This window comes from Neltuma alba, unplaced genomic scaffold, assembly GCF_004799145.2.
Source record: "Neltuma alba isolate B1F8T4 unplaced genomic scaffold, ASM479914v2 tig00012228_pilon, whole genome shotgun sequence".
Classification (NCBI taxonomy): Eukaryota; Viridiplantae; Streptophyta; class Magnoliopsida; order Fabales; family Fabaceae; genus Neltuma; species Neltuma alba.
In genome coordinates this window covers 316039-339132 of record NW_021636758.1, presented here as the reverse complement: position 1 = coordinate 339132, position 23094 = coordinate 316039, and the positions used below count along the sequence as shown (strand labels likewise).

At 34.6% G+C, this 23094-nt stretch overlaps 1 protein-coding gene across 5 annotated transcripts; it reads left to right on the top strand.

The window, feature by feature from the left end:
• Positions 1 to 12972: 12972 nt before the first annotated feature.
• On the top strand, positions 12973 to 18501 carry LOC114725159 (myosin-11-like). Of its 5 annotated transcripts, XM_028911646.1 has the most exons (10): positions 12973 to 13053; positions 13340 to 13682; positions 14118 to 14318; positions 14430 to 14552; positions 14712 to 14749; positions 14813 to 14963; positions 15116 to 17320; positions 17429 to 17566; positions 17842 to 17936; positions 18054 to 18501. In XM_028911646.1, exons 2-10 carry the CDS (start codon positions 13605 to 13607, stop codon positions 18280 to 18282), a joined length of 3258 nt encoding a protein of 1085 aa, XP_028767479.1. In that variant the 5' UTR covers positions 12973 to 13053; positions 13340 to 13604; the 3' UTR covers positions 18283 to 18501. The 5 variants fall into 5 exon arrangements, with proteins under 5 accessions (XP_028767479.1, XP_028767482.1, XP_028767481.1 ...); XM_028911649.1 differs by lacking the exon at positions 12973 to 13053 and having other exon boundaries at positions 13336 to 13682; positions 14855 to 14963; XM_028911648.1 differs by lacking the exon at positions 12973 to 13053 and having other exon boundaries at positions 13336 to 13682; positions 14852 to 14963.
• Positions 18502 to 23094: the final 4593 nt, after the last annotated feature.

Sequence of the window (23094 nt, the reverse complement as noted above, 5' to 3'; positions counted from 1 at the left end):
GTAAATCAGTTGGATCTTGTTTGGGCTGTAACAAATCCTTCGGATGTGAATCTTAATGAAGAAGCGAGATTTGAAGTGGGCCAGGTTGGCCCACGAGAAGAGGAAGTACCAGAGATTATTGGAGGATCACCTGCCGAGTCTAAGACGGTGCCTAAAACGACGTCACATATGTCCCACGCGGAGGGCCAAGTGGGTAATTCTGTGAATCTCGCGTATCTTGCCGGTCCAACCCAAAAGCAACCCACCTTTTGTTATTCCCTCTCATCTCACATGCTTTCTAAAATTCATTTCATTCCAAATCACGCATTTATTTTTGGAAAAAATTCGTTTAAGGACTGCAGCACAAAATTAATTTTAAAAAGCTCTCAAAATTTTCTGAAATTCCATTATAGGACTAAGAGAGCAAATTGATATTAATTCCAAAAAAAAATGACGCTATTGCCCCTCATAATACTTGTTACGGGTGGGGTTGATATGTAATGGACTAATTTCAATTGTAAATAAAGATATGTATGTTACAAAAATTGTCTAATCCCACTTATAAATGGAGTTTCCCATACTATTCACTCATGGTATCTTCTTCGGGTTTAAAGGAGGGTAACATGGAAACATACTAATTCTAATTGTAAATAAATGTATGTATATTGCAAATTATCTAGTCTTACTTGCAAATGGGCTCTCCAAACTTGTTCACTCGCGAACGCTTTCTTTGGGTGAAAGAGTGATGACATATAAATAGACTAATTCCAGTTATAAATATATGTATGTATGTTGCAAACTATCTACTGTTATTTATAAATGGACTCTCCTACACTTATTCATTCACGAACACCTTATTGGTTCTGCAGTGAAGTTTCAGAAAGTTTTGAGAGATTCTTTAAAATTAATTCTGTACTGCAGATTTTAAACGAAATTTTCTTTTTGTTTTTCAAAGGGGCAGTTAAGACACTCGATGCAAAATGATCAAAGATATGTTGCCACGTGTCAAATAGCGTGTCTCATTGTTTTCCTTCTCACATACTCCTCACCTCCTATTTACTGGACACAAAGAGAATACATTTTTTAGTCTTTTTATAAAGTACTGAGAGAAATTGATGTAAAACAGAAAAGAGAAAGGAGAAGAGAAGGAGATCAGAGAAGAATATTAGAGAGAAAAGGAGAGCAAAGATGAGAACGGAATAGAAGAAAACTATCTGATATGTCAAAACAAGTCTGCTTACACGATAGAAACCTAGGGTATTTATAACCTAATTTTAAATAAAATAATTTAAATGCAAAATCAATAGATGGGTTAGTGGGTAGTTAACAAATAAATAACTAATAAAAGAAATTAATTAATTAAATTTGCATCAGAAATTTTTGTATAAATGTATAAATTTCACCCTTCATTTATTATTGCATTGGTTTTATTTACATGAGGTATAATATATATTAAATAAAGATAAAGTTAAAAAATTATTGAATTTTAAATAAATTTAATGAATGAAATTTATATTTTTTTGAGTGTATGTGAAACATATTAAAAGTGACTTGTAAATATAACTAAAGAAAATATAAAACTGATTCAATCATGTTTTAGTATGCTTGGGTGTGTGTACATGGATCTATAACGCGTTCCCCTAATATCCGATCCAATCGGGCCACACCACGGCTCACTTAATTTAGCTCATTAGTCTGGTTCGTAAGGTTATTCTTAATTCCTGTCCCTGTCATTTTACACGTGATTAAAAAATAATGCCATCAGGGGGTTTAGAATTGTATTGCCCCAGAACGCGTTATTTTTTCTCCACACGTGATTTATCGAAGCATAAATTATCATGTTGACCGACAAGAAATTTGTATTTATTGAGTAATTGCGAGACAAATAGATATTTTTATATCATTTTATACTTTTATAATTCTATTATAAGTCATAAAGAGAATATTTTATTTATAAGTCATATTATTAAATTGTTATATAAATGTACTATTTTTCTTTTAATTTATTATTGTATGGACAACTATTTTCTCAAAAATATATATTAAATATGGGTCAAATTAAATTTTTATTAAATTTTAAGATCGGATAAATGATTTTCAATGTTTTTCTTGGTTCTAATAAAATATACATATCACATGATTAATACAGCCTTCTTCTTCCTTGAGCCCGTCCTGAAGGCTGAAACCGGACGCCCTCAGATCCTATGGGCTTTGCATTGGAAAACTGGGAATTGGGCCACAGAGGTAGTCACTAAAACGTCTTAAGCACCAACCTTAATCATCGCACTTCAACCTTAAATACTGTTTCAGTTACTGGTAGTATTTTGAAAACTAGTCTTTTATCGTTCGGATGGGAGGATATTTTGGACAAAAAAAAAAATCATCGCACTTCAACCTTAGTAATAATAATAATAATAACACGAATTAATTCGCACATTGGATTGCGAAGACGTAGTCCATTGTTTCAAATAAACTGCCCTTAAATCCCCGCCTAAATCCTCTGCTCCATCTCTTTTTTCAATTAGATTTTATGCACCACTCCGAGAGTCAAAAGTCCCATGATCCCGATGCTTCTTTTTTTCTGTAACCCTGCCTTCTCTTGCACCTCAGCCCCTTTCCACCCGGCATAAGACGTACGGTCTGATAAAGACACTTTCCTCCTTCTAACGACCGCCTTTGACGCTCCTTCCATTGGTACCGCTATTTGTCCTCCAATTACCTCCCCCGTCTTATCATAACCCTATCTCTACTTTTTAATATAAAAATTTATTTGATTTTTATTTTAATCATAAATATAATATTTTAATCCATTCTATTTTTCATGTTTATCTATTATTTTCTAAAATTATCTTTGTAATAATATTAGTTCTAACTAATATATTTGATTAGTAAGAATATTTTTAAAAAGACAACATCTATTATTAAAAATAACTAAATTAGTTTTTTTAATCTTCTTAAATTAGTCAACTAGTCCTTATATTAAGGACCGGAGATAGTAACACTGTATCGTAACCGCATTTTCAAGTGAATTTCTATGTTGATTCAAACAATGACAACTACTCAACCTTCACTCCTACGATTGTGCTCCTAATTAACAACTTTGTTTGGTTTGTATTGAATTATAAATGGTGACAGCCACTCGTACTGTGATGGGCATGCGAAACAGTTTGGGGAGACAAGAACAAGCGTGGTCATTAAGTAATGGTTTATTTACTGTCACTAACAGGGGATGGGGCAAAGCTGCAAGTAGGTGAAATGATTTAAGGCAAATTTGTATAACTGAGAATGGTCGGAAAAGAATGATTGTAAAATTCCATAGCCAATTGTCACATCACATCCAAGTGTAGAGAATGGCATCAGAGAGTGACACGTTCAGGTCCTAATACCATAAGTTGTTGAGGCGCAAAATGTTGGGGTTCACACCCGGCTGCTTCCTATAACTTAGCTACATTGGGCAACATGTGAATGTGAATGGAAAGCTCAAAACTTGAGGCTGTCTTGTATAATCCGAAGAAGGAGGATTGAAGCAGAGAGACAGATTCTGAGGAGCTGAGCTGCCTGTTTAACCCAAAACATGGGATCAACGCCCCTGGTTTGACTTTGGTCTCCTCTATAAATATCTCTCACCACTCCACTAAACCCCACATTTTCCCACCCATCTTCTTCTCTCTGCCCAATCTGATTCCCAGGACATGGATGTGTTTATTTCAGAGGAATATGTGATCAGACGAAGGATGGAGAAGAAAGCATCCGCCTTGGCCTCAGCGAAAGCGTCCTCCAACTCGCATTCAATATGCCAGACCTGAAGTGCAGAAAAAGAACCAATCTTCTTCTTTCTTCTCATTCTTCCGACAATGCCTTCTTGACCTCTAAAGGCTTCTCTGAGAATGCTGTTTTCACTTGCTTCTCGGCTTAGAATTAACCTGCCCCCGCTTTGCACTGGCTACATCTTTCATACTTACTAATTTTATACTTATTCTGGTTCAAAGCAGACACCGACATCTGATATATGTCACTTTTGGGTCCTGTTTATCAACACAAGCAAGCTAAGTACAATGATTAATGAAATGTTTATTCACTTTAATTCTTTCCCCATCCTCCCATTCCTCCAGTTTCTGTCTTCATTTTTTTCTTTTATTTCTCGGTTTTGGAACTGCATCTGTCCTTGGTTCAACTTATAAATGGAAGATAATTCGTTCTGAAAACTGAAAAGTGAAAAACCAAAGCTGGCATATTTTGATTGGTCTAATTTCGGTTTGAACTAAATTGGATCTGGTTTTAAACGGACCCTGAGGGGGTGTTTGGGAAACCAAAACCATGGTTTCAGAAGCACTTTTCCACAAAACGAGGTAATCTCCTTCACATATTTACTTCGTAATCCGTAAAAACACTTCTGAAACCATGGTTGGTTTCTATCCAAACACTCCTTGAATCTCCAGTAGTCAGGCTGCACTGCTGATAATGATTCATCATGAACGTGGATTATCTGGTTGACTGGTTTAGTTTTTTTTTTTTTTCTTTTGCACGTTTAGGGGTGTTTGGCTATTGTTAAAAGTACTTTTTAAAAGTACTTTTTTGTAAAACAAGACAAACTCTTCAACATATTTACTTCGTAAACTGTAAAAATACTTTTAAAACCATGATTTGGTTTCCATCCAAACACTCCCTTAGTTTAGCATTTTAAGTTGTGTTTGCATTAAATGTTTGGTGATTGAAATTTCAAATCTTTTATCTAATAAGCGCCGCGCGGAATAAGAATATATACGGGGGCATGCAGCTGAACAGTCAACAGGCAAAGATATACCTTGGCCGACATCCTATAATATATATATATATATATTATATGTGGATGTATATAAAACTGATTCGTGCATTTGAGAAATGAAAAGAATCCCTCGGCAGGAGATCCAAATAAAAATAATACATCCCATCTCTCATTTCCCCTCTCTTTGGCTCTCGCATGAACTGTGGCTCTCGCATGAAGCGAATGACCCAGAGAGAGAATCTCAGGCAATGAGAAGTAGATACTGGAATGTTATACTAGGTGTTTGGGAAGCTATAAAAGTACTTCTTAAAAGTACTTTTTCACAAATCAAAACAAAACTCTCCTATATTTACTTTGTATACCGTAAAAGCACTTTTAAAATCATAGTTTTGTTTTCATCCAAATTTTAGTCCTTAGTATAAATAGAAGTTAGATAATTAATTTGAAAAAGTTAAAAAAATCAGTTAAGTTAGTTATTTGTAATAAATATATGCTGATTTTCTTAAATTATCCTTATTTAATTATGTACATTAAAACTAAACTTCAGTGAAAATACCTCATAAATAATAAAAATATTTTTGAAAACAAGTTATAAATTTGAAAAACAAAATAGATTAGAGTCTTATATTAGTTTTGCTAACTAGTTTTTATATTTGGGATCAAAAGTAATATTTACCAACCACTCACCTTTACATTACAGAATCCAGGCATTAGAATAATCGTTATGTTACGAGCCAACCACGTCCAAATTCGAGTTCGTTGTATCACATACTTGCTTACTGAAACAAGAATGAGAATTAGCCAGCTATGAACCTTTGAAACAGAGCAACTTAGCTGTGATAGTCAGCTATGAGTCTTTTATTTTTCATATGAAACTGATATTGATCGATCCTCATTTTTATTTAATCTTTTACTATATCTTAAGATCAGAGCAGGACATAATGACGGAAATAAAAATTGTCAAATAAGACTATATTAAGTTTTTTTGAGATTTTGTGCATAATACATAAGCAATCGCAGTCACATTCATAGGACTGAATGGGAACTTGGAATGGCTCGAAATGAAAGTTGCAACAAAGGAGCTACATTCGTTTGTTTTATTTCAGGTCCTCCTTCGGCATTACTCCGGATGGAAATCATAATTTTACGAAACAGAGCATTAGGATGGGTCCAAAGCTAGCTTGGTTTGGTCTTAATGTCGGCGACAAAACCTTTAGAAGTCAAATAGTTATAGGCTTCCAGCCTTACGAACATTGATTCCTTCGAGAAAGTACGATGAAGCAAGATTTTGTTTTCACCAAACCCAACAATGAAGAACATGTGCGGCTTATAAAGCAGGTGATGGGCCCTTGGTCGGAGTCCAGTACAAATTTGTCACTCCTTGCTATGTTGTTTTGTTTGGGCTCCAAGAATAGGGCCTTCAAATGAATTCTCACCTCCGTACTTCTTTCCTAGAATGATCAACATCAATTCTGTTCTTCTTCGGTTGGATTATCATTAATCAGAGCATCATGGAGTATCAGCTTTACTGTCTCATAATTACATGAGTGTTTCTTGAACCATAGGATTAGGAATAGTCCTTTATTCTGGTCTGAAATCACTGATCTGCCATAACACTTTTTTCGCAATTATATCTGAACCAATCAATCATTGCTTGTGATATATCTTCGTGTTCACTCTTCAATGTCTCATTCTGCAGGGAAATTCATCAATTCTTTACCCTGCGCCACTTAGTGGACCATCCTCTTTTATTCATGCCCATTTTGGGATACACAGATAACAGAGACCTAGGTTTCTTTCGTCACATGAGGTGACCTGTACATCTTCATCTCTTTAGTGCTTTGGCCGTCTGGCACGTGAACCTTATTTCTCTCTCTCCCTCTCCCTCTTTTGATTTTTTCCTGCTTTCTTTTCTTTTCTTTGCTTTCGTTTTCTGGCACAGGAGTTGAAAATTTCTTTGCATCCTTCTTTTCTTTTCTAAACTCTCTTTTCGAAGTCATGAAGTATGGAGCTTGAAGCAATTAATGTCACAATTGAAATTTGAAAAAAGTCGAGGGACCCCCAATTACACAGTAGCGTGATAGAAAATTGGATGGGGTCGACCACCTTCACGTGAGCACCTTCTTGTGTTTGTGTCTCATGTCTAAGACAAGTTCATGGATCTCCCACTTGGTCACTTACTCTAATGTTGCTCCTCTCTTTCTCCAACTGAAAAGATATTAAAGTTTTGGACTTATGATTAAAAGCCATAACTTCCATTTTATTCCGTGAATGAGCTCTCCTAAATTCTGCATCATGACTCAGTAAAGACACCAGAGCCTTTCACATCTCAATCTCACTGTTTATACACAAGTCACTCACGTTACTGAAAGCGATAAAGTGAATGATCTTAACTATAACAAGCCCAACTTCACGTGAGTAATAACAATAGTAAATGAAAGAATCAGAGTGTTGCTACCTACTTTCCAGGACCACATCAAATGTGTGTGTGTGTGTTCATTGATGTTTTGTCAGTTTCTTCTATACTGCCAGGTGTTCCATTTCTTTCCCTGTACAAATTTGGATAGATAAAGGTAGCAAAATACGCCCTTTAATAATTGGGTGAGTATTAAAATAATTGCATATGTTGATAATTAACTTGGGGTTAGGAAGATCCAACCTTGGAATCTGTTCACGTTTTTTACTGCGCAAGGAAAGGATCAAAACATAGTCAAGGTTTTCTAGCTGTCTGACCAGATTTTAGCATCGGATAAAATCAGACATCCACCTGTACGAGAATTTGATGCCACCTGTGCCAGAGAATTTACTTTAATATGGGTCGTATCCTTCTTCGTATTGTTGTTGATGTAAAAGCAGAAAAGAGTCTGAATGTGAGTAAATATGCCCATGATGACCTGTGAGCTGTAAAGCAGAGAGGAAAGAAAGGGGGCAAAAAGCATCAATCTGTGATATAATATACACCCGGCCACTTGAGGAACAGGATATTTTAGTGAGATAAAATTACGGGCTATAAGTATTTATCAACATTAGTTCACATGTCCAATAAGTTCCTACGTTAGGTGGAACCATAAAATCATCCTTTGGGAAGATCATGGAGTAATAATGAACCAGAAAAGGAATTTTGAGTTGTAATCTGATGGAGCCAAGTGCTTATTAGTGTAAATGAAGGAATAAGCGAATGAAATCTGATATGGTAAAGTCCAAAAGAGGAAATCATAATGAAGAAAGTGAATTGAGGGTCCCTCTCGTTGAAAGTGTTGGAAGGGGACCAACTACAATCAAATGACGCTCTGCAAAATTAAGATCATCATCACCTCGTGGCGTCAACATCTTTATGGTTCCAACTTTTGTGTTGCTTAAGATAAGATAGACCTACATATATATGCTTCTGTACTATTCATTAATGGTGTTTTAATTATTAATCAATCAATTAATTGTTCTTAATCACAATCCTTACCTTCTCATGATGGTCGGTTAGTGGTATGGCTTAACATGCAGACAACATACAAGTGTTGTCACTTCGATCTCTTCTTTTGAATCTGCTCATTCAAACTTGTGAATTATACAATTAGGTACCTAATTCAAACTTTTGACGAATCAGCACGCAAATATTCAACTTCACATATGACAAGGAAACTAATTGCTGGACAACATATGACCCTGTTTCTAAGTTATGCACATCAAAAATAGAAAAGGTATTATGGTCTGATATTCCGTATATAAACAAGACAACTGAATTGTACAGTTTGAGATTGATGCCAAAGGAGTCAAACTAATCATAGGTTCTGTATCTGTCGATGAATGTAACAAGTTCCATATGGTACTGAGCTACAGTGAAGCTTGTGTACAAGACAAAGCTGGTCCAAACAAAGATGCATAGAGAAGGAAGTGTATTTGGCAGAACTGAAAAGAGACAAAGAAGAGAGGGTGTTGAATTTGTTGTGGGTCCAATGAAATATGAAAAGGCACAAACCAAACACAATGTGACAAAACAAAGAAAAAGGTAGGGGTGAAAATGGAAAGTGAGCTAAATAAGGAGGGGAAAGGGGGATAATAAGGAGAAGAGAAGAATTAGGTTGGGAGGTGAGATTTAGGAATGGATTGTGACGGAGCATCAGTATTACCAAATAGAAAATACGTGTATGAGAGTAGAGTAGTGACGGAGATGGTGATGATAGAGGTATGGTAGCTAGCAAGTAGTGCCTGCAGGCGCACGCATTGGAATGGGACCAAAATGGTAAAGTGATTGAACTCTCTGTGGTTAACATGTATACCTCTTGCCATCCCAATTATCAGCTTACAAGTCAAGCAAATTCATATACTTTTTTGGTCCTTAATATAAGATTTAGTTGTTGAGTCAATTTTGGTTTTAAATGTAAAACCTATTTCTCATATTTATTAGTTTTTTCTAAATTGCCCATATTGATACTCTCTCAACCATAATCAAATAAAAGAAGAAGGAAGAATATTAAGAAAAATGATGATATTGTTCTACAAAAAATATATGATATTTTTATAATTAACTAATTTATCTAACTTTTCTAATCTAATTAAATAATTAAGCAAGCTTTATATAAGAACAGAAGAGTATTTGTAATTGAGAGTGTGTTTGTGTAAATATAGACGACGGAGAGTAAATAAGTAAGAACAGAGGAGTAGATGAAGTTAAATTATCCTGTTTTGGGTCTCTGGCCTATGTTCAATCCCTTGGGATTTTTATAAGATTTTCAACTACATTTAATCAAATACAAACTCTGCAGGCTTTACAATTAACTCATTTATGACTCACTCAATTATTCAGGATTTTCACATAACTCACCTAAAACTAGCCATACAGGATTTTTATATAGTTTGCCAGAACTAATACAAAGATATAATCAAAAATTCGTTATTTATCGTGAAATGTATATTTCCTTTTTTCCTTTTTGCATGTATGTGCATTGATAAACATTGGTCAAGTTTCTTTCATCAAAAGGAGATGCGGTAAACCCCTGCCCTGCCGCCAAAATCTCCATTCAAAATGAGTTTTTATCTTACTACGTACTCTAGTTTTTTTTTTGTCTTGGCCAACTCCATGCATTAATATTTAGTAAAATAAAAATAAAAATAAAAAACCGTGGCAGTTCAGTTGTCGCTAAAACTAATTAAAAATAACAATAACAAAAGCTCATATTTCTTGTAAGCACAGATTATCTTGGCAAAAGAAAACTCATTCTCAAAGGTTCAATTTATTCTCTCACCTATTGGTGTAGCTTTAATTTATAATTATTTGTTACCTATTGTTTTAGTTAGGGGGAATGGATACCATAATACATATGCTAATTATAAATAAAGGGAGAATGAGTTGTTGCATATTTAAAAATGGGAATAAGTTAGTGGGTAGTAGATAAGATTTAAATATCTGGGGACTACCACCAACTATCCTGCATCACAAAAATATGCATTATATTCAAAACGACCTTGGGATGAGTTAATTCATTTTTATTGAACTCATCACACACACCGCCATGAATGCTCGCCATTAATTAAATTACAGTTGACTCTGTTCTCGGATCAACTTGACTATAAATAATTAAATATATTTCCTATTTTTTTCCTTGATCTCTGAAATAAGCAATACCAGTGGCAGTATTATTTTTTTTCCCCCCTAATACTAACATATTGTTCGATTATTTAAAGATCAAGTGACAGGGTGAAGAAGAAGGGGACTGACATTTTATTCTCTCTATATGTAATCACCTAACTTGGCTATAGCTCAGTATCGATCAGGTTCGTAGGCTACATGTTCATATTGAATATTTTTTTTTTGGCCAGATGTTCACATTGAATTTAAACACGAGTTTTAAATTATCTTTGATGAAATTAAGTAATGGTCGGAGAATCTTAAGTACGATATTATCCTTGTAACTTACAATTTAAGTTGTCTGATGTGGTTTGACCTCCATATTTTTTCCCCTTGTCTTGCCGGGAAGAAGCAAGAGAGACCAGACCAATTATGTAAGCTACACGATATCCATATATAGCACGCTACTCCCTCGTGTTAATACACAAGGCCTAATTCCCTCTTATTTCTTATTTTAATACTACCTTCAATTTTTAATATAAAAACTAATTGACTAATTTTAATATCTTAAGAAAATTAGTTAAATTACTTATTCGTAATAAATAAGTATTATTTTTCTTTAAATACTTTTACTAATTATATGTGTTAGTAGAATTATTATTTGATGAAACTTTTATTTGTAATTATTAGAATAACTATCTTAAAAAAATAGATAAATATGAGAGATAAAATATATTAAAATCTTATATTTAAGATAAAACTGAATGTTAAATTAGCTCTCATATTAAGGATAGGAGTTAGTAATTCTTCCCCGTATACTCTTAATTATTTATCTATAGGGTATTTATCTCTATGCATTGAATTTTAATTATTAAGCAGCATTGGTTTTTCTAAAAAAGTATTGCAAATTTTCTATGTATTAATTACATATAACTATCTTAAATACTTTTTTAATCCTGCCATGTGACTAAGGATGGGGAGCTTTTTTTTTTTTTTTTCCTTTGAAACGAATACCTCGGAGATTTCAGTGACTGAATAATAAATTTAACTTTTCCGTTCATTTGATCATCGCTTTCTTTAGTTTTGAATAACTTCATGTATATTTGGATGACGAGGACTAATTAAGGCTTTTGACTGAGAATTTTTGAAATGAGCAATCACGAATGAGATGTAACGGGGTTATTGTAATACTAGTACGTCGTATAGAAATGGAGGGTGTAAAAATATGGAACAACACTTTTAATATGATTTTTTATTTTTATGATAGAAAATGACAGATGATATATATGTAGGTCAATATTCCCCCTATTTTTTTACCCTATTAAAAATAGGAGTTTTGAGATATAGCAGTTGATTTATAGTAAATATATATATAGGGGGTGTTTGGGAACTTATAAAAGTGTTTTTAAAAATTACTTTTCAGCAAAACGAGATAAATTTCCCTACATATTATTTCGTATATCGTTAAAAGTACTTTTAAAATTATAATTTAGCTTCCGTCCAAACATTCCATAATAGTTGATGGAATAGTTTTAAGGTAAGAATTTTCATCATTATTTTGATAGTACCCTTTCTTCCTTTCTTTTTAATACAAAAAATTGAGAAATTAAGGCCAACAAATTAGGAAGTCCAAATAATCATTTAAAAATATTGAAGAAGCATTCTAATTAGCGATGAATATTAAACAAAAAAAAAGGAAGCACAGGAAAATTCCCTGCCCCGCCATTGTGTGCGCGTGTGTGACCTTATTTGGAATCAGTCACCGGTCTTTTTTTTTTTGGGGGGGGGGGGGACAACCGATCTTAATTGTAGCTTAATTAAAGAGTGAACATTCATATCATGTCACATTATCTTAAGAGTTGTTTGGGTAAAAACAAAACTATAGTTTTAAAAGCATTTTTATGATATACAAAATAAATATATGAAGAAATTTATCTCGATTTGTAGAAAAATAATGTTGAAAAGAACTTTTATACTCATCAAATACCTCCTTATACTGCTTAGAAATCAGTCTTTCATCAAGCTGCGTGGGGCGTTTGTACTTTATACTAGCTGTGGTTTTAATTATAAACAAGTTTTTATAATTAGAATAGAAGGATTAGTTTAAATCAGACTAAATAAATTTCTCAACATTTTTTAAGGGTAGGATGGTAAATTCAAACACTCTATTTAAGAATATAATAAGTGCCTGAATTGTAATTAAAAAAATCACAGCGGATGGATGTGAAATATATTTATTTAATGCGGTTAATACGTGATTTTCGCTGGGTAACACTATAATATTTCATTCTGTTTTGTGTGCCCAATCCGGTGAGTATGCGCGCGCCTTATTCCATATTATTGCGTCTGAAACTGTGACGAAATTCATACTACTGAGATTTTTTTTTTTTTTGTATTTTTCATTTTCACACCAATAAAAACTCCATAAAAAGTAAAAACTGAGACAAGTGAGTGTGGCGGGAAAGGATAATGTGCGGCGCTTGTGGAGGGCCAACGACTACGTCACAAAATTACACAAAATATAATGAAAACAAAAATCGCACACCTTTTGTGGGCCCCCTTCATTATTCAGACTAATCCTTAAAATTATGATCACCCCCCAAATCATCAATTCTCCCTCTAAACCTGCTTATCTCTCTTAATCCCTGTTTCTATGTATTAAGTATTAACTCACATGACCCTCCACCTGATAATCCCACTTGCTCCCTTCTCTTCCCTGTTATGTCCTCTGCATTCAGCTTAGCTGGTAACACCTGGAACTGGAACACCAACTCTTTTCTATTCTGCAGCATTCATTTTTTAATTCATCTTCCCCCCCTCCCTTTCCAAGTGATCAAATCTTGTTAAATTTTCATTACTCTATTCATTTATTTATTTAATCATTTGAATGAGGTTAATTTTAGAGTAAGTAGTACAAATAGAAGCTTCTTCTTCACTTTAAACCTTTTTTGGGACGACGCATGCAAACATCCGCAATCGCAATTTGATTTATATTTTAATAATGGGAAACCATGTGTCCTGTGTTTCTTCAGGACTGTTACAGTCACAAATCCTAATGACGGAGAAATAAAGAAGCAATTCAGATCTACTATATACTGCAACTCTGCAACCTCTCGCTTCCGCTTCTTCTTCTTCACTCCTCTGGATTTTGACCCGATTTCGTCCGTTGCGTTCTGCTCCCTGTTTTGCGCAAATGTCTTGACCGATTTGTTTTCGTCTGCTGCATTGAAACCTCCGCTTTTGAGTCTCTCTCTCTCCATGTTTACTTGAGTCGGTGGGGCGGTGAAGGGAGGCGGGATGTTTCGTTCCGCCAGATGGAGGAGCGAGAAGCTCAGGATCAAAGCTGTTTTCAAACTCCACTTTCATGCTACTCAGGTTAATTATCTTCATTTCCATTGCCTTTGCTTCAAGATTAATTGAACTTACTTCTCTTTCATTCCTTTTTTGCTTTTGGGGTCTCTCGTTAGTTGGGATTGACCACTGTTTAGTTTGAACCGACATTGAGTTCTCTTCAAGATTAATCATAATCGCTCGCAACTACTACTACTAGTATTTAGCTCGGTCTTCTTCTGGTGATTCAGTCTGGGTTCTGTTTAGCTGCAAAGCAAAGATACCAGAGCCTTGTTTTACCACCAGTTTTTCTCTGAATTTTTATGATCAGTGTTATAAAAAGGAAAACAAGATCATTTTACCTTCTTCATTTTTCTCGAAAATTAAAGTCGGCAGGTGGGATTCATTCGATGGTGTGTGTAATGCGGATTAAGTTGGGAATTAGATGGTGAATTGAGATGTTTTGAATTGCATTTTCAGGTGCTACAATCTGGGGTAGAGGCATTGGGAATATCTGTAATTCCGGTGGACGTCGGAAAGCCAACTACGAGACTAGAGAACGCAGCAGTTCGAGACGGGATTTGTAGATGGGAGAATCCTGTCTATGAAACAGTCAAATTTATTCAGGAGCCCAGGACTGGGAAGATCAATGACAAAATCTATCATTTTATAGTTTCAACGGTGTGAAATTTCTTTCTTCACTCTTTAGCTGTGAATATTTAAGCAGTTTACTCCCCCCCCCCCCCCCAAGTGGTTGCGAATGTTTGAATGTGGTCTAATTTCTGCGTGTAGGGATTACCAAAAGCTGGTTCCATCGGCGAAGTTTCTATTAATTTCGCTGATTTTGCTAAAGCCACGAAGCCCTCCTCTGTTTCTCTTCCTATCAAGAATTCTCGTTGTGGAATCGTTTTGCATGTCAGTAACAGCTTTCATCTCCCTGAATTTATGTTTTTTAGAGATGGCATTGCCTGAAAATTAATTGAAACCTCACGAATCCTTGAAATGGAAAACATAATTCCCTGCAATCTTGAATTGCAAATTCCAGTGAAACTGAATTTGTTGCTCAATGAACAGGTCTCAATTCAGAGGCTACATGAAAATGGGGATCAAAGGTATAAGAATTATTTTTTTAATGTCTGCTTTTAGAGATCTATACTTCGCTTTGAATCCAACAGTTTCAGACGATGGTGTCCTTTATTGTCCAATAACATTAGCAGAGAGGAGGAAGAAAGTGAAGACGTCAAAATTGAATCCAATGAGCGAAGCTTAAGGAACTTTCTAAGCAATGGAGACACAAATAAAAGCACTACGATGAAATCTGCGGAAGTAAGGTTTCTCTCATTTTGGCTGGAAAATTACCTTCGCTTCCATTTAAGTTCTAGTCAATGCATAAATTTCAATGACGTAAAAATTCGCAATGATATCCGATGTGCGGATATTTTTAAGACCATTAAATTCCATCTTTCTCTATCTCACAGGACGTCTCTGCCGAACCAATGATCCACAGAGCCGAACTGAGTGCTGATTGCAGGACATCCAGCGAATCCGACCTTACATTGTCCAGTTCCGATGGAAGCTCTGGACTTGATACTCCCCGACAACTTGGACCGAGAAATACGAACAATATCCACCACAACCCAAATTCCTCGCCATTAACAACGTCAATGTATGAGAGATCACACTGGGACTGGTCAGCTAGTTCAGACCATGGTTTGAGTACAGATGATTCACCCAACGGTTCTCGCGATGCCCTTCATAAGGAAAGATCCCATCAGGCGACGGATTTGGAGATTGAAAAACTCAAGTCTGAACTTGCCTCTTTGGCCCGGCAGCTCGATATGTCTGACTTGGAACTACAGACTCTTAGGAAGCAAATTGTAAAAGAAAGCAAAAGAGGGCAAGACCTCTCAAAGGAAGTTATCAGCTTGAAAGAGGAAAGAGATGCTCTCAAGGAAGAGTGTGACAACCTCAGGTCACTTCACAAACGCATGGACGAGGCTAAAATGAGGAGCAGAACACAATTGGAAGGTGGTGATCTGCGCACCCTTGTTGAAGAAATTCGACAGGAGCTGAGTTACGAAAAGGACCTTAATGCCAATCTTCGATTGCAGTTGGCGAAGACGCAGGAATCAAATGCTGAATTGGTTCTTGCTGTACAAGACCTGGATCAAATGTTGGAGCAGAAAAACATGGAAATTAACAATCTTTCCAGTACGCTTCAATTGAGCAGAAATTCCCAAGAGTTCAAGGGAAGCCTATCCAAATGTGTAATGGATGACGATGAAGAACAGAAAGTATTGGAGGAGATTGTTAAAGTGCAGCAAAGCAATTTGAAGGACTCACATTTACTTGAGCAAAAAATTTTGGAGCTGTATGGTGAAATAGATATGCATAAGAGAGACAAAGATGAGATGGAGGTGCAGATGGAGCAGCTTGCACTTGACTACGAAATATTGAAACAGGAAAACCATGAAATTTCATATAAGTTGGAGCAGAGTGAACTGCAGGAACACTTGAAACAATACGATAGCTCTTCTCTTCCTGATGCTGTGAATGACCTTGAAGAGCATATTGAGAGCCTCGAAAATGAACTGAAGGTACAGTCACGGGAATTATCAGAGTCTCTGGAAACAGTTAAGGATCTCGAAAACCATATCAGAAGATTAGAGGAAAACCTGGAGAAACAAGCACAAGGATTTGAAGCTGACTTAGAAGCTGTGACGCGTGACAAGGTCGAGCAGGAGCAAAGAGCCATCCGGGCAGAGGAAGCTTTGAGAAAGACCAGATTGAAAAATGCTAATGCTGCTGGGAGGCTTCAAGAGGAATTCAAAAGGCTCTCAATGCAAATGGCCTCTACATTTGATGCAAATGAGAAGGCTACCATGAGAGCATATGCAGAGGCAAGTGAACTGCGTGCACAGAAAAACCTTTTGGAAGAAATGCTACATAAAGTCAAGGAAGAGCTCCAGTCCGTTAAAAATGATTATGAGGTAAGGCTGAATGATCTGTCCAATCAAATAGAATCGATGGCCACTCAGATACACCAGATGTTGATGGAAATTGAGGAGAAATCCAAGCTTCTTGAAAAACAGAAAAATCATGAAGAGCAAATTTGTAGGGAGTTCTCCGAGGAGATCCAGACCTTAAAAACTGAGAATGAAAGGCTTAAAGGGGAGGTTGTATACTACTTTGAGCAAGCAGAGCAGAAAGAAAGTCTCAGAATTGAGTTGGAACTTACGAAGAAATCAGTTGAGGAGTCAGAGATCCTGGCGCAGAGAGGAAGTGATGAAAGAAACGAGCTGGTGAGTACAATTGCTTTGCTGAAGAAGGAAGTGGAGAAGACACTTGAAGATCTAAATAGGATGAGAATTGTGAAGGATGAAACAGAGACTATGGCCAGGTCATTCCAATCAGAGTTGGAAGCAGTTAGAGATCAATGTAGTGACTTGAGGCGTTCTCTTCATGAGGATGAGGCAGAGAAACAAAAACTAAGAAAGCAAATTTTCCAGTTAAAGAGTGAACTAAAGAAGAAGGAAGATGCAGCGACCAACATTGAAAAGAAGTTGAAGGATGCTAATGGACACCAGCAATTTTCTGCCACTGCAAAGAACAAAAAATCTGCTTCAATCCCTCAGAATTCGAAAGAGATTGCAACTCTGAGGGAAAGAATAAAAATGCTCGAGGTAACTTTGCCCATTATTTATCACTCATTTCGTATTTTATTACGATAAAACGAAATACTGATGGCAATGTTGATATGGGATGATGACAAAAGGAATATTTTATGACAGGGCCTGATAAAGTCGAAGGAAACTGCACTGGAAGCGTCTACAACTATTTTTTTGCAGAAGGAAAAGGAACTCCAAGACAAAATAGAGGAGTTGGAGAGCAAAGTGGAAGAATTCAATCAGAGTAGTGGTTTGCAAAAGGTTATACCTCTTCCTATATTGCAAAACGTCACCATTTGTGAACTGATTTATGCCTCTAGGCCGTTGTCACATCAGATCCATCCAAATGCCTTGATGGCCAACAGGAAAATTTCAACTATTTGTCTCCAACTTGTGATTTATCTTCTTTGTTTAAAGTTTCATTCCATTTTTCTTCCAACAAATTTGATTTTGAAGTTAGTTTCGTTACTTTATATATATAATGCTATAGAATTGTATATACGAAATACATTTACAATGGGATGCCTTTCCAACAGGTTGCTGAAGATCAAAGCATTGCTCCTTCAACTGTGGGAGCAGGAGATCCAGCGGAGCATCTCAATGGTGCTACGGGTCCATCTCAAGAAAATTGGTAAGTTCAGCACTAGAATTTTGTTTGCTCTTTAATGTATGAGCCTTTTTCCTCCCTTATCTACGCTATTATTACTTTGTCAACTTATGGGTCCTTTTTTTTCCCTCTCCATGGCAGCGATATAAACTCGTCAACTTCCAATGATGATAAAGGGATGGGCAATGTTTGTGATATATTAGCGGAATTAGAATCAGTAAAGGAAAGGAACAAAGCAATGGAGAGTGAATTAAAGGAGATGCAAGAGAGATACACAGAAATGAGTCTGAGATTTGCAGAAGTAGAAGGTGAAAGGCAAAAACTTGTTATGACAGTGCGGAACCTCCGGATTGCATATAAAGTCAAATAAAATGTTCCTGATATGTTGGAGCCTGCAGTGTATAGTGTATAGTTTGAGCAGGAAGGCGCCTTGCGGTAGAGGATCACAAATTAAAATGAATAAATTAATATCTATACTGCCTACTGGCAGCGTAATTGTATTTTGTGAAGCCCCATTGGGCACAATTTTACAAAATTTACCCCAAATCAGTGATGTTAAATATCACTCAGTTGCATATTCTGGTAGAAATATTTTGTGACGTGCATTTTCTTTTCTTTTCTTTTCTTTTTTTTCCTTTTGGGTTGTTATTTATACATTATTTTTATTGTAAAAAAAAATATTTCCCTTGGTATAATTAACAGTACTTTGGGAGAAAATGCTCCCTTGGCAGCGGCTTATTATTTGCCAGCTTCCTTGGTTGGTTTCCTTATATCCATTAGTTCCTAAGATATATCAGGGAAATATCCAAAAATTAAAGATCCATCTTTCATGGTATGCTGACTGAGCTAATCTATTGGGGCAAAAGTTAACTTGTCTTAGAAAATATGTAACCCATGAGGTCTCTTATCTCATTCAGGGGCATTTCTCGGATTAATAATAAGGACACCCTATCTACTTTGAAGAATTTTACCCATAATTATGAATTTTTCTTGGGAGATCTTTAATTCCTATGAAATAAAGAAAGAGGCCAAATAACACAGCGAATATTTTGTGGAGAATGATGGAAGAATATTATTTAATTTGATGAGCTAAACGATCTATTTTATTTTATTTTATTTTTTAAAAAAAAGAAGGATGCAACCTTCAACTTGGAATTGTATTACTCATTAGATTATTCAAATTCGGAGCCGAACTGCGTTACACATGTGGAGCAGACAAGATCTGCAGCGGCCCATGATCCTAGAATATATTGGCTATGCGCCTACTCTACGCTGAGAATTATTGTGATAAATACTAATAATCACAATAATCCTGCTTGAGTAGCCAGTTTGTATAAAATCTGTTTGGATAAAAACCAAACTATTTATAATATTCAAAATAAATATTTAAAAATTTATCTCGTTTTATAAAAAAAAATTAAAAGTATTTTTTTAAAGTTTCTAAACACCTTATTGGTCCATTATACCTATAAGGTTGATTAGTGAGTTTGTACATGAGTTTCTCCTCTCTTTTTTTTTTTTAATATTAGTGTTTTGGTCTGAAGTGTGTACATTTGAGTTTAAACTGCTATGGTCAACTAAAGCGACAGAGTATTTTTGTTTAATTTTGATAAAGATTTTCTGAAACAAAAAATATGATAATGAAGACTGGGGATACGTTTTTTCTAACAAAGACTACAGTTTTTTTTTTTTTTTAATTTTTCCAATGACTACACGCTATTAATCAATGCTCCCTTGCTGTAAAAATATATACTCCTCCGGTCCTTAATATAAGACCCATTTAACTAATTTGGTTAGATTAAGGAAGTTAGGTAAGTTAGTTAATTATAATAAATGTGACACGTTTTTCCTAAAATGCCATAATCATCTTTCTTAATACCCATCTTTTTTCTACTTGATTATGGTTGAGAAAGTATCCATAGGGGTAATTTAGAGAAAATTGATAAATATGAGAAATGGGTCTTATATTTAAGATCAAAACCAATTCAACAATTGGGTCCTATATTAAGGACCGGAGGAGTAATTACTTATGAGTATTCTGGCACGCTGTATTATGGATTCAAAAAATTAAAAGAAAATAATTTTGGCTGGTGAAGCCGTGAAGGATCCACATAATATTTTGAGCTTTAATTTGACCTTGAGCTTCGACTTTCAAGGACTGGCTTTTGATTATTTACTTCCTCTGTCCCTATTTATTTATAAATTCCCATAAAAAATATAAGACTAAGAAAAACCAAAATATATGTACTCTATTATGTAAGAATTATTTTTTTTATTTTTACTCTTCATTTAGTGCCACAATATTTTAAATATTAACTACTTTTAAATAGGAGTATCATTGAAAACAATTACTATTAATTATACTTGCAAATTTGAATCACGACTTATATTTAAGGATAAAATGAAAACAAAAGCAAGACTTATAAATAGGGGGGGAGGTGTAAAAAAACCATTACCTTTATATAATACTACTTTCAGTTCTAAATATAAATTTAGTTTGTAATGCAATTTGCATTACAAGCATCTTATATTTAGGGCCGGTAGTAATATAGGTAGTATAAAGACTAATTAATTATACATATGGCAGATGTGAAACAGCAATTCTAATTACAATCCTACTAATTAATTTCCCAAGAAGTGGGGAAGAAATTGAAGAAGATTTTTGGGGGCGGCTGCTGAAAAACAATTGTTGAATCAATATTTTCTAACAAAGACATTGCAGAAAAGTGCACAAATTAATTTTATGAATTCCATTTATGCCAATAGATATGAAGAAATAACGTATATAATTATCATTAATATTATCAGTGGGTATTGATTCCACGCATCAAACGTTTGAGTTTGACGACTTTTAATTTGGCCAAGAAAATTCTTATTAACTTTGATATAAATGCAAATATCTGGGTTTCCTTAAAGTAAGTATTTGTCCATCTTTTTACTGTAAAAAGCGAGGACAAATTGTCTTCTAAGGTTATCTAAAGCACCCTGAATAATTTACACCTATTGACTAATGAAACTTTTATCTTTAGGTAATTCGACGGACAAAGAATCGGACCGGTAAAAATGTTATTTCTAACATTCAAAAGTATTTTATTTATATTTAAAATGAATTATTTTTATATTTATTCCAGACCGTCATGTTTTTTTCTCCACAAATTTTAAATTTAAATTTAAATATTTTAACTTGAATAATTGATTTGTAATCTCAAAGCAGCTGTCTAGTGGTATGCAGGAAAAGGAAAGATGGCTTTTTTAAGAGAAAAAAGTCAAAGTTGATAGGAAACTCAAATTTTTTTCTTTTTACCTGCTCGGTTTTAGGGCTGAGCAATGGGCGGGGTGGGCTAACCCGAAGGTTAGCCCATAGCCCGCCCATTTATTCATAAATGGGCATGGGCTAACCCATAACCCGGTAGTAACCCATTTAGCCCGTATTAAATGGGTTACGGGGCAGCCCATTTGGGCTAACCGGGTTACGGGGTAACCCATTTATTTTTTTTAAATTTTTTTTTCAGTATAGTTATTTTGTATATGTAACCTTATGAAGCTGTCAATAAATTTTGCATGCCAAATAGCAAATCAAATATGAAATAACATCAATCATATTCAATCACACAACCTCACTTAGATTCGCAAACAATCAAAGTCTGATAAAATCATAAAATTAGTCACCAATCATAAAGTCTCATAAACTTTGAAAGTTCCAACTTTCACCTAAAAGATAAAATAAAAGCTTAGACAAGCATAAATGTTTAATAAAAGATGAATGAGAAACAATATTATCAATTAAATGAAGAATAAAAATATTTTAAAAAAATTAAAACTTAAACGGGCAGGTATGGGCAGCCCAATACCTTACCCATAGCCCAACCCGTTTAATGGGCTACCCTGCCCATTTAAGCCCGCCCGTTTATAATCTCTTATTTGGGCTAATTGGGCGGGCTTAAATGGGCAAAAATTTCATGGGTCATGGGCGGGCTAGCGGGTAATGGGTTTGTTGCTCACCCCTACTCGGTTTTGACCATTTGACCGGTTATAAGAACCACTCAACTGACCATTAATTTGTCATGGAGTCAATACGATTCTTTTTCTTTCTGGGATTAATTTCGAGGAACTAATTTATTCGTTTTCTTTGTCCCCCTTTAAATCAGCCTATTATGAGCACTAAGAGAAAGAAAATAGAATATTTAAATCTATCGTAATACTTGAAAATTACAGTGTTTAATTTTAAAATTAAAAACAGATTAAATCGAAGGAAGTAAGATAACAAGATTAATTTTTCACCATTATTTAAATTTGCATGAATCAAATTAAATACACTTTTATGCACATATATTGTATATAAAATAATAGGAATGATAGAATTAATGAAGCTACCTATTCAATAGAATTTGTGAGTAATAATATCTCTGTCATTTGTATCTCTCATTTTCCACATAACACACCCAGATCGAACTGAAGGTAAATATTTCCTAATAACAAACCAAACGCCATTCGCAATCTAGTGTGAGTCTTGTACGGAAAATCATCAAATCAAAGGGAGCGTTATACATATATACTATCTTTTATATTTTTTTTTCAAGATAATTCTTCTAATAATGATAGTTCTAATCAATACACTTGATTAGCAAGGATATTTTAGGAAAGATAATACTTATTTATTACAAATAACTAACTTACTTTATTTTCTTAATGTATTCAAATTAGTTAACTAACTTTTATATTTAGAACCAAAAGTAATATATATATATATATATATATATATATATATGTAGTTACAATGTAACGCTGTATTGATGTTTCGTGCACATATCCAAAATCGGCTGAGGAATAAGGAAAATTATGGAAGCAGAGAATATATGAAAATGTTGAGTTAATATATAATAGGTAGGAATTAATGAATGAATGGTACTATATTACTCCTCCGGTCCTAATTATAAGACCCAATTGAGTTATTTGAGGAGATTAAGGGAGTAAGTTAAGTTGGTTATTTATAATAAATAAGTGTTGTCATTCCTAAAATATCCTTGCTAATTAAGTATATTGGCTAAAACTATCATTATTAGAAGGATTATCTTGAAAAAAAATGTATAAATATAAGAGACAAAATGGATTGGGGTCTTATAATTAGGACCAAATAAAAAGTCAAATGGGGTTTTATAATAAGGACCGGAGGAGTAGTATC

What these genes read in the sequence shown, in the direction of transcription:
- LOC114725159 (XM_028911646.1), top strand. Translation starts at nt 13,605, where the DNA reads ATGTTTCGTTCCGCCAGATGGAGGAGCGAGAAGCTCAGGATCAAAGCT. An exon ending in CTACGATGAAATCTGCGGAA is followed by an intron (nt 14,964 to 15,115) that starts GTAAGGTTTCTC and finishes TCTATCTCACAG; the next exon opens with GACGTCTCTGCCGAACCAAT. An exon ending in AGAGTAGTGGTTTGCAAAAG is followed by an intron (nt 17,567 to 17,841) that starts GTTATACCTCTT and finishes CCTTTCCAACAG; the next exon opens with GTTGCTGAAGATCAAAGCAT.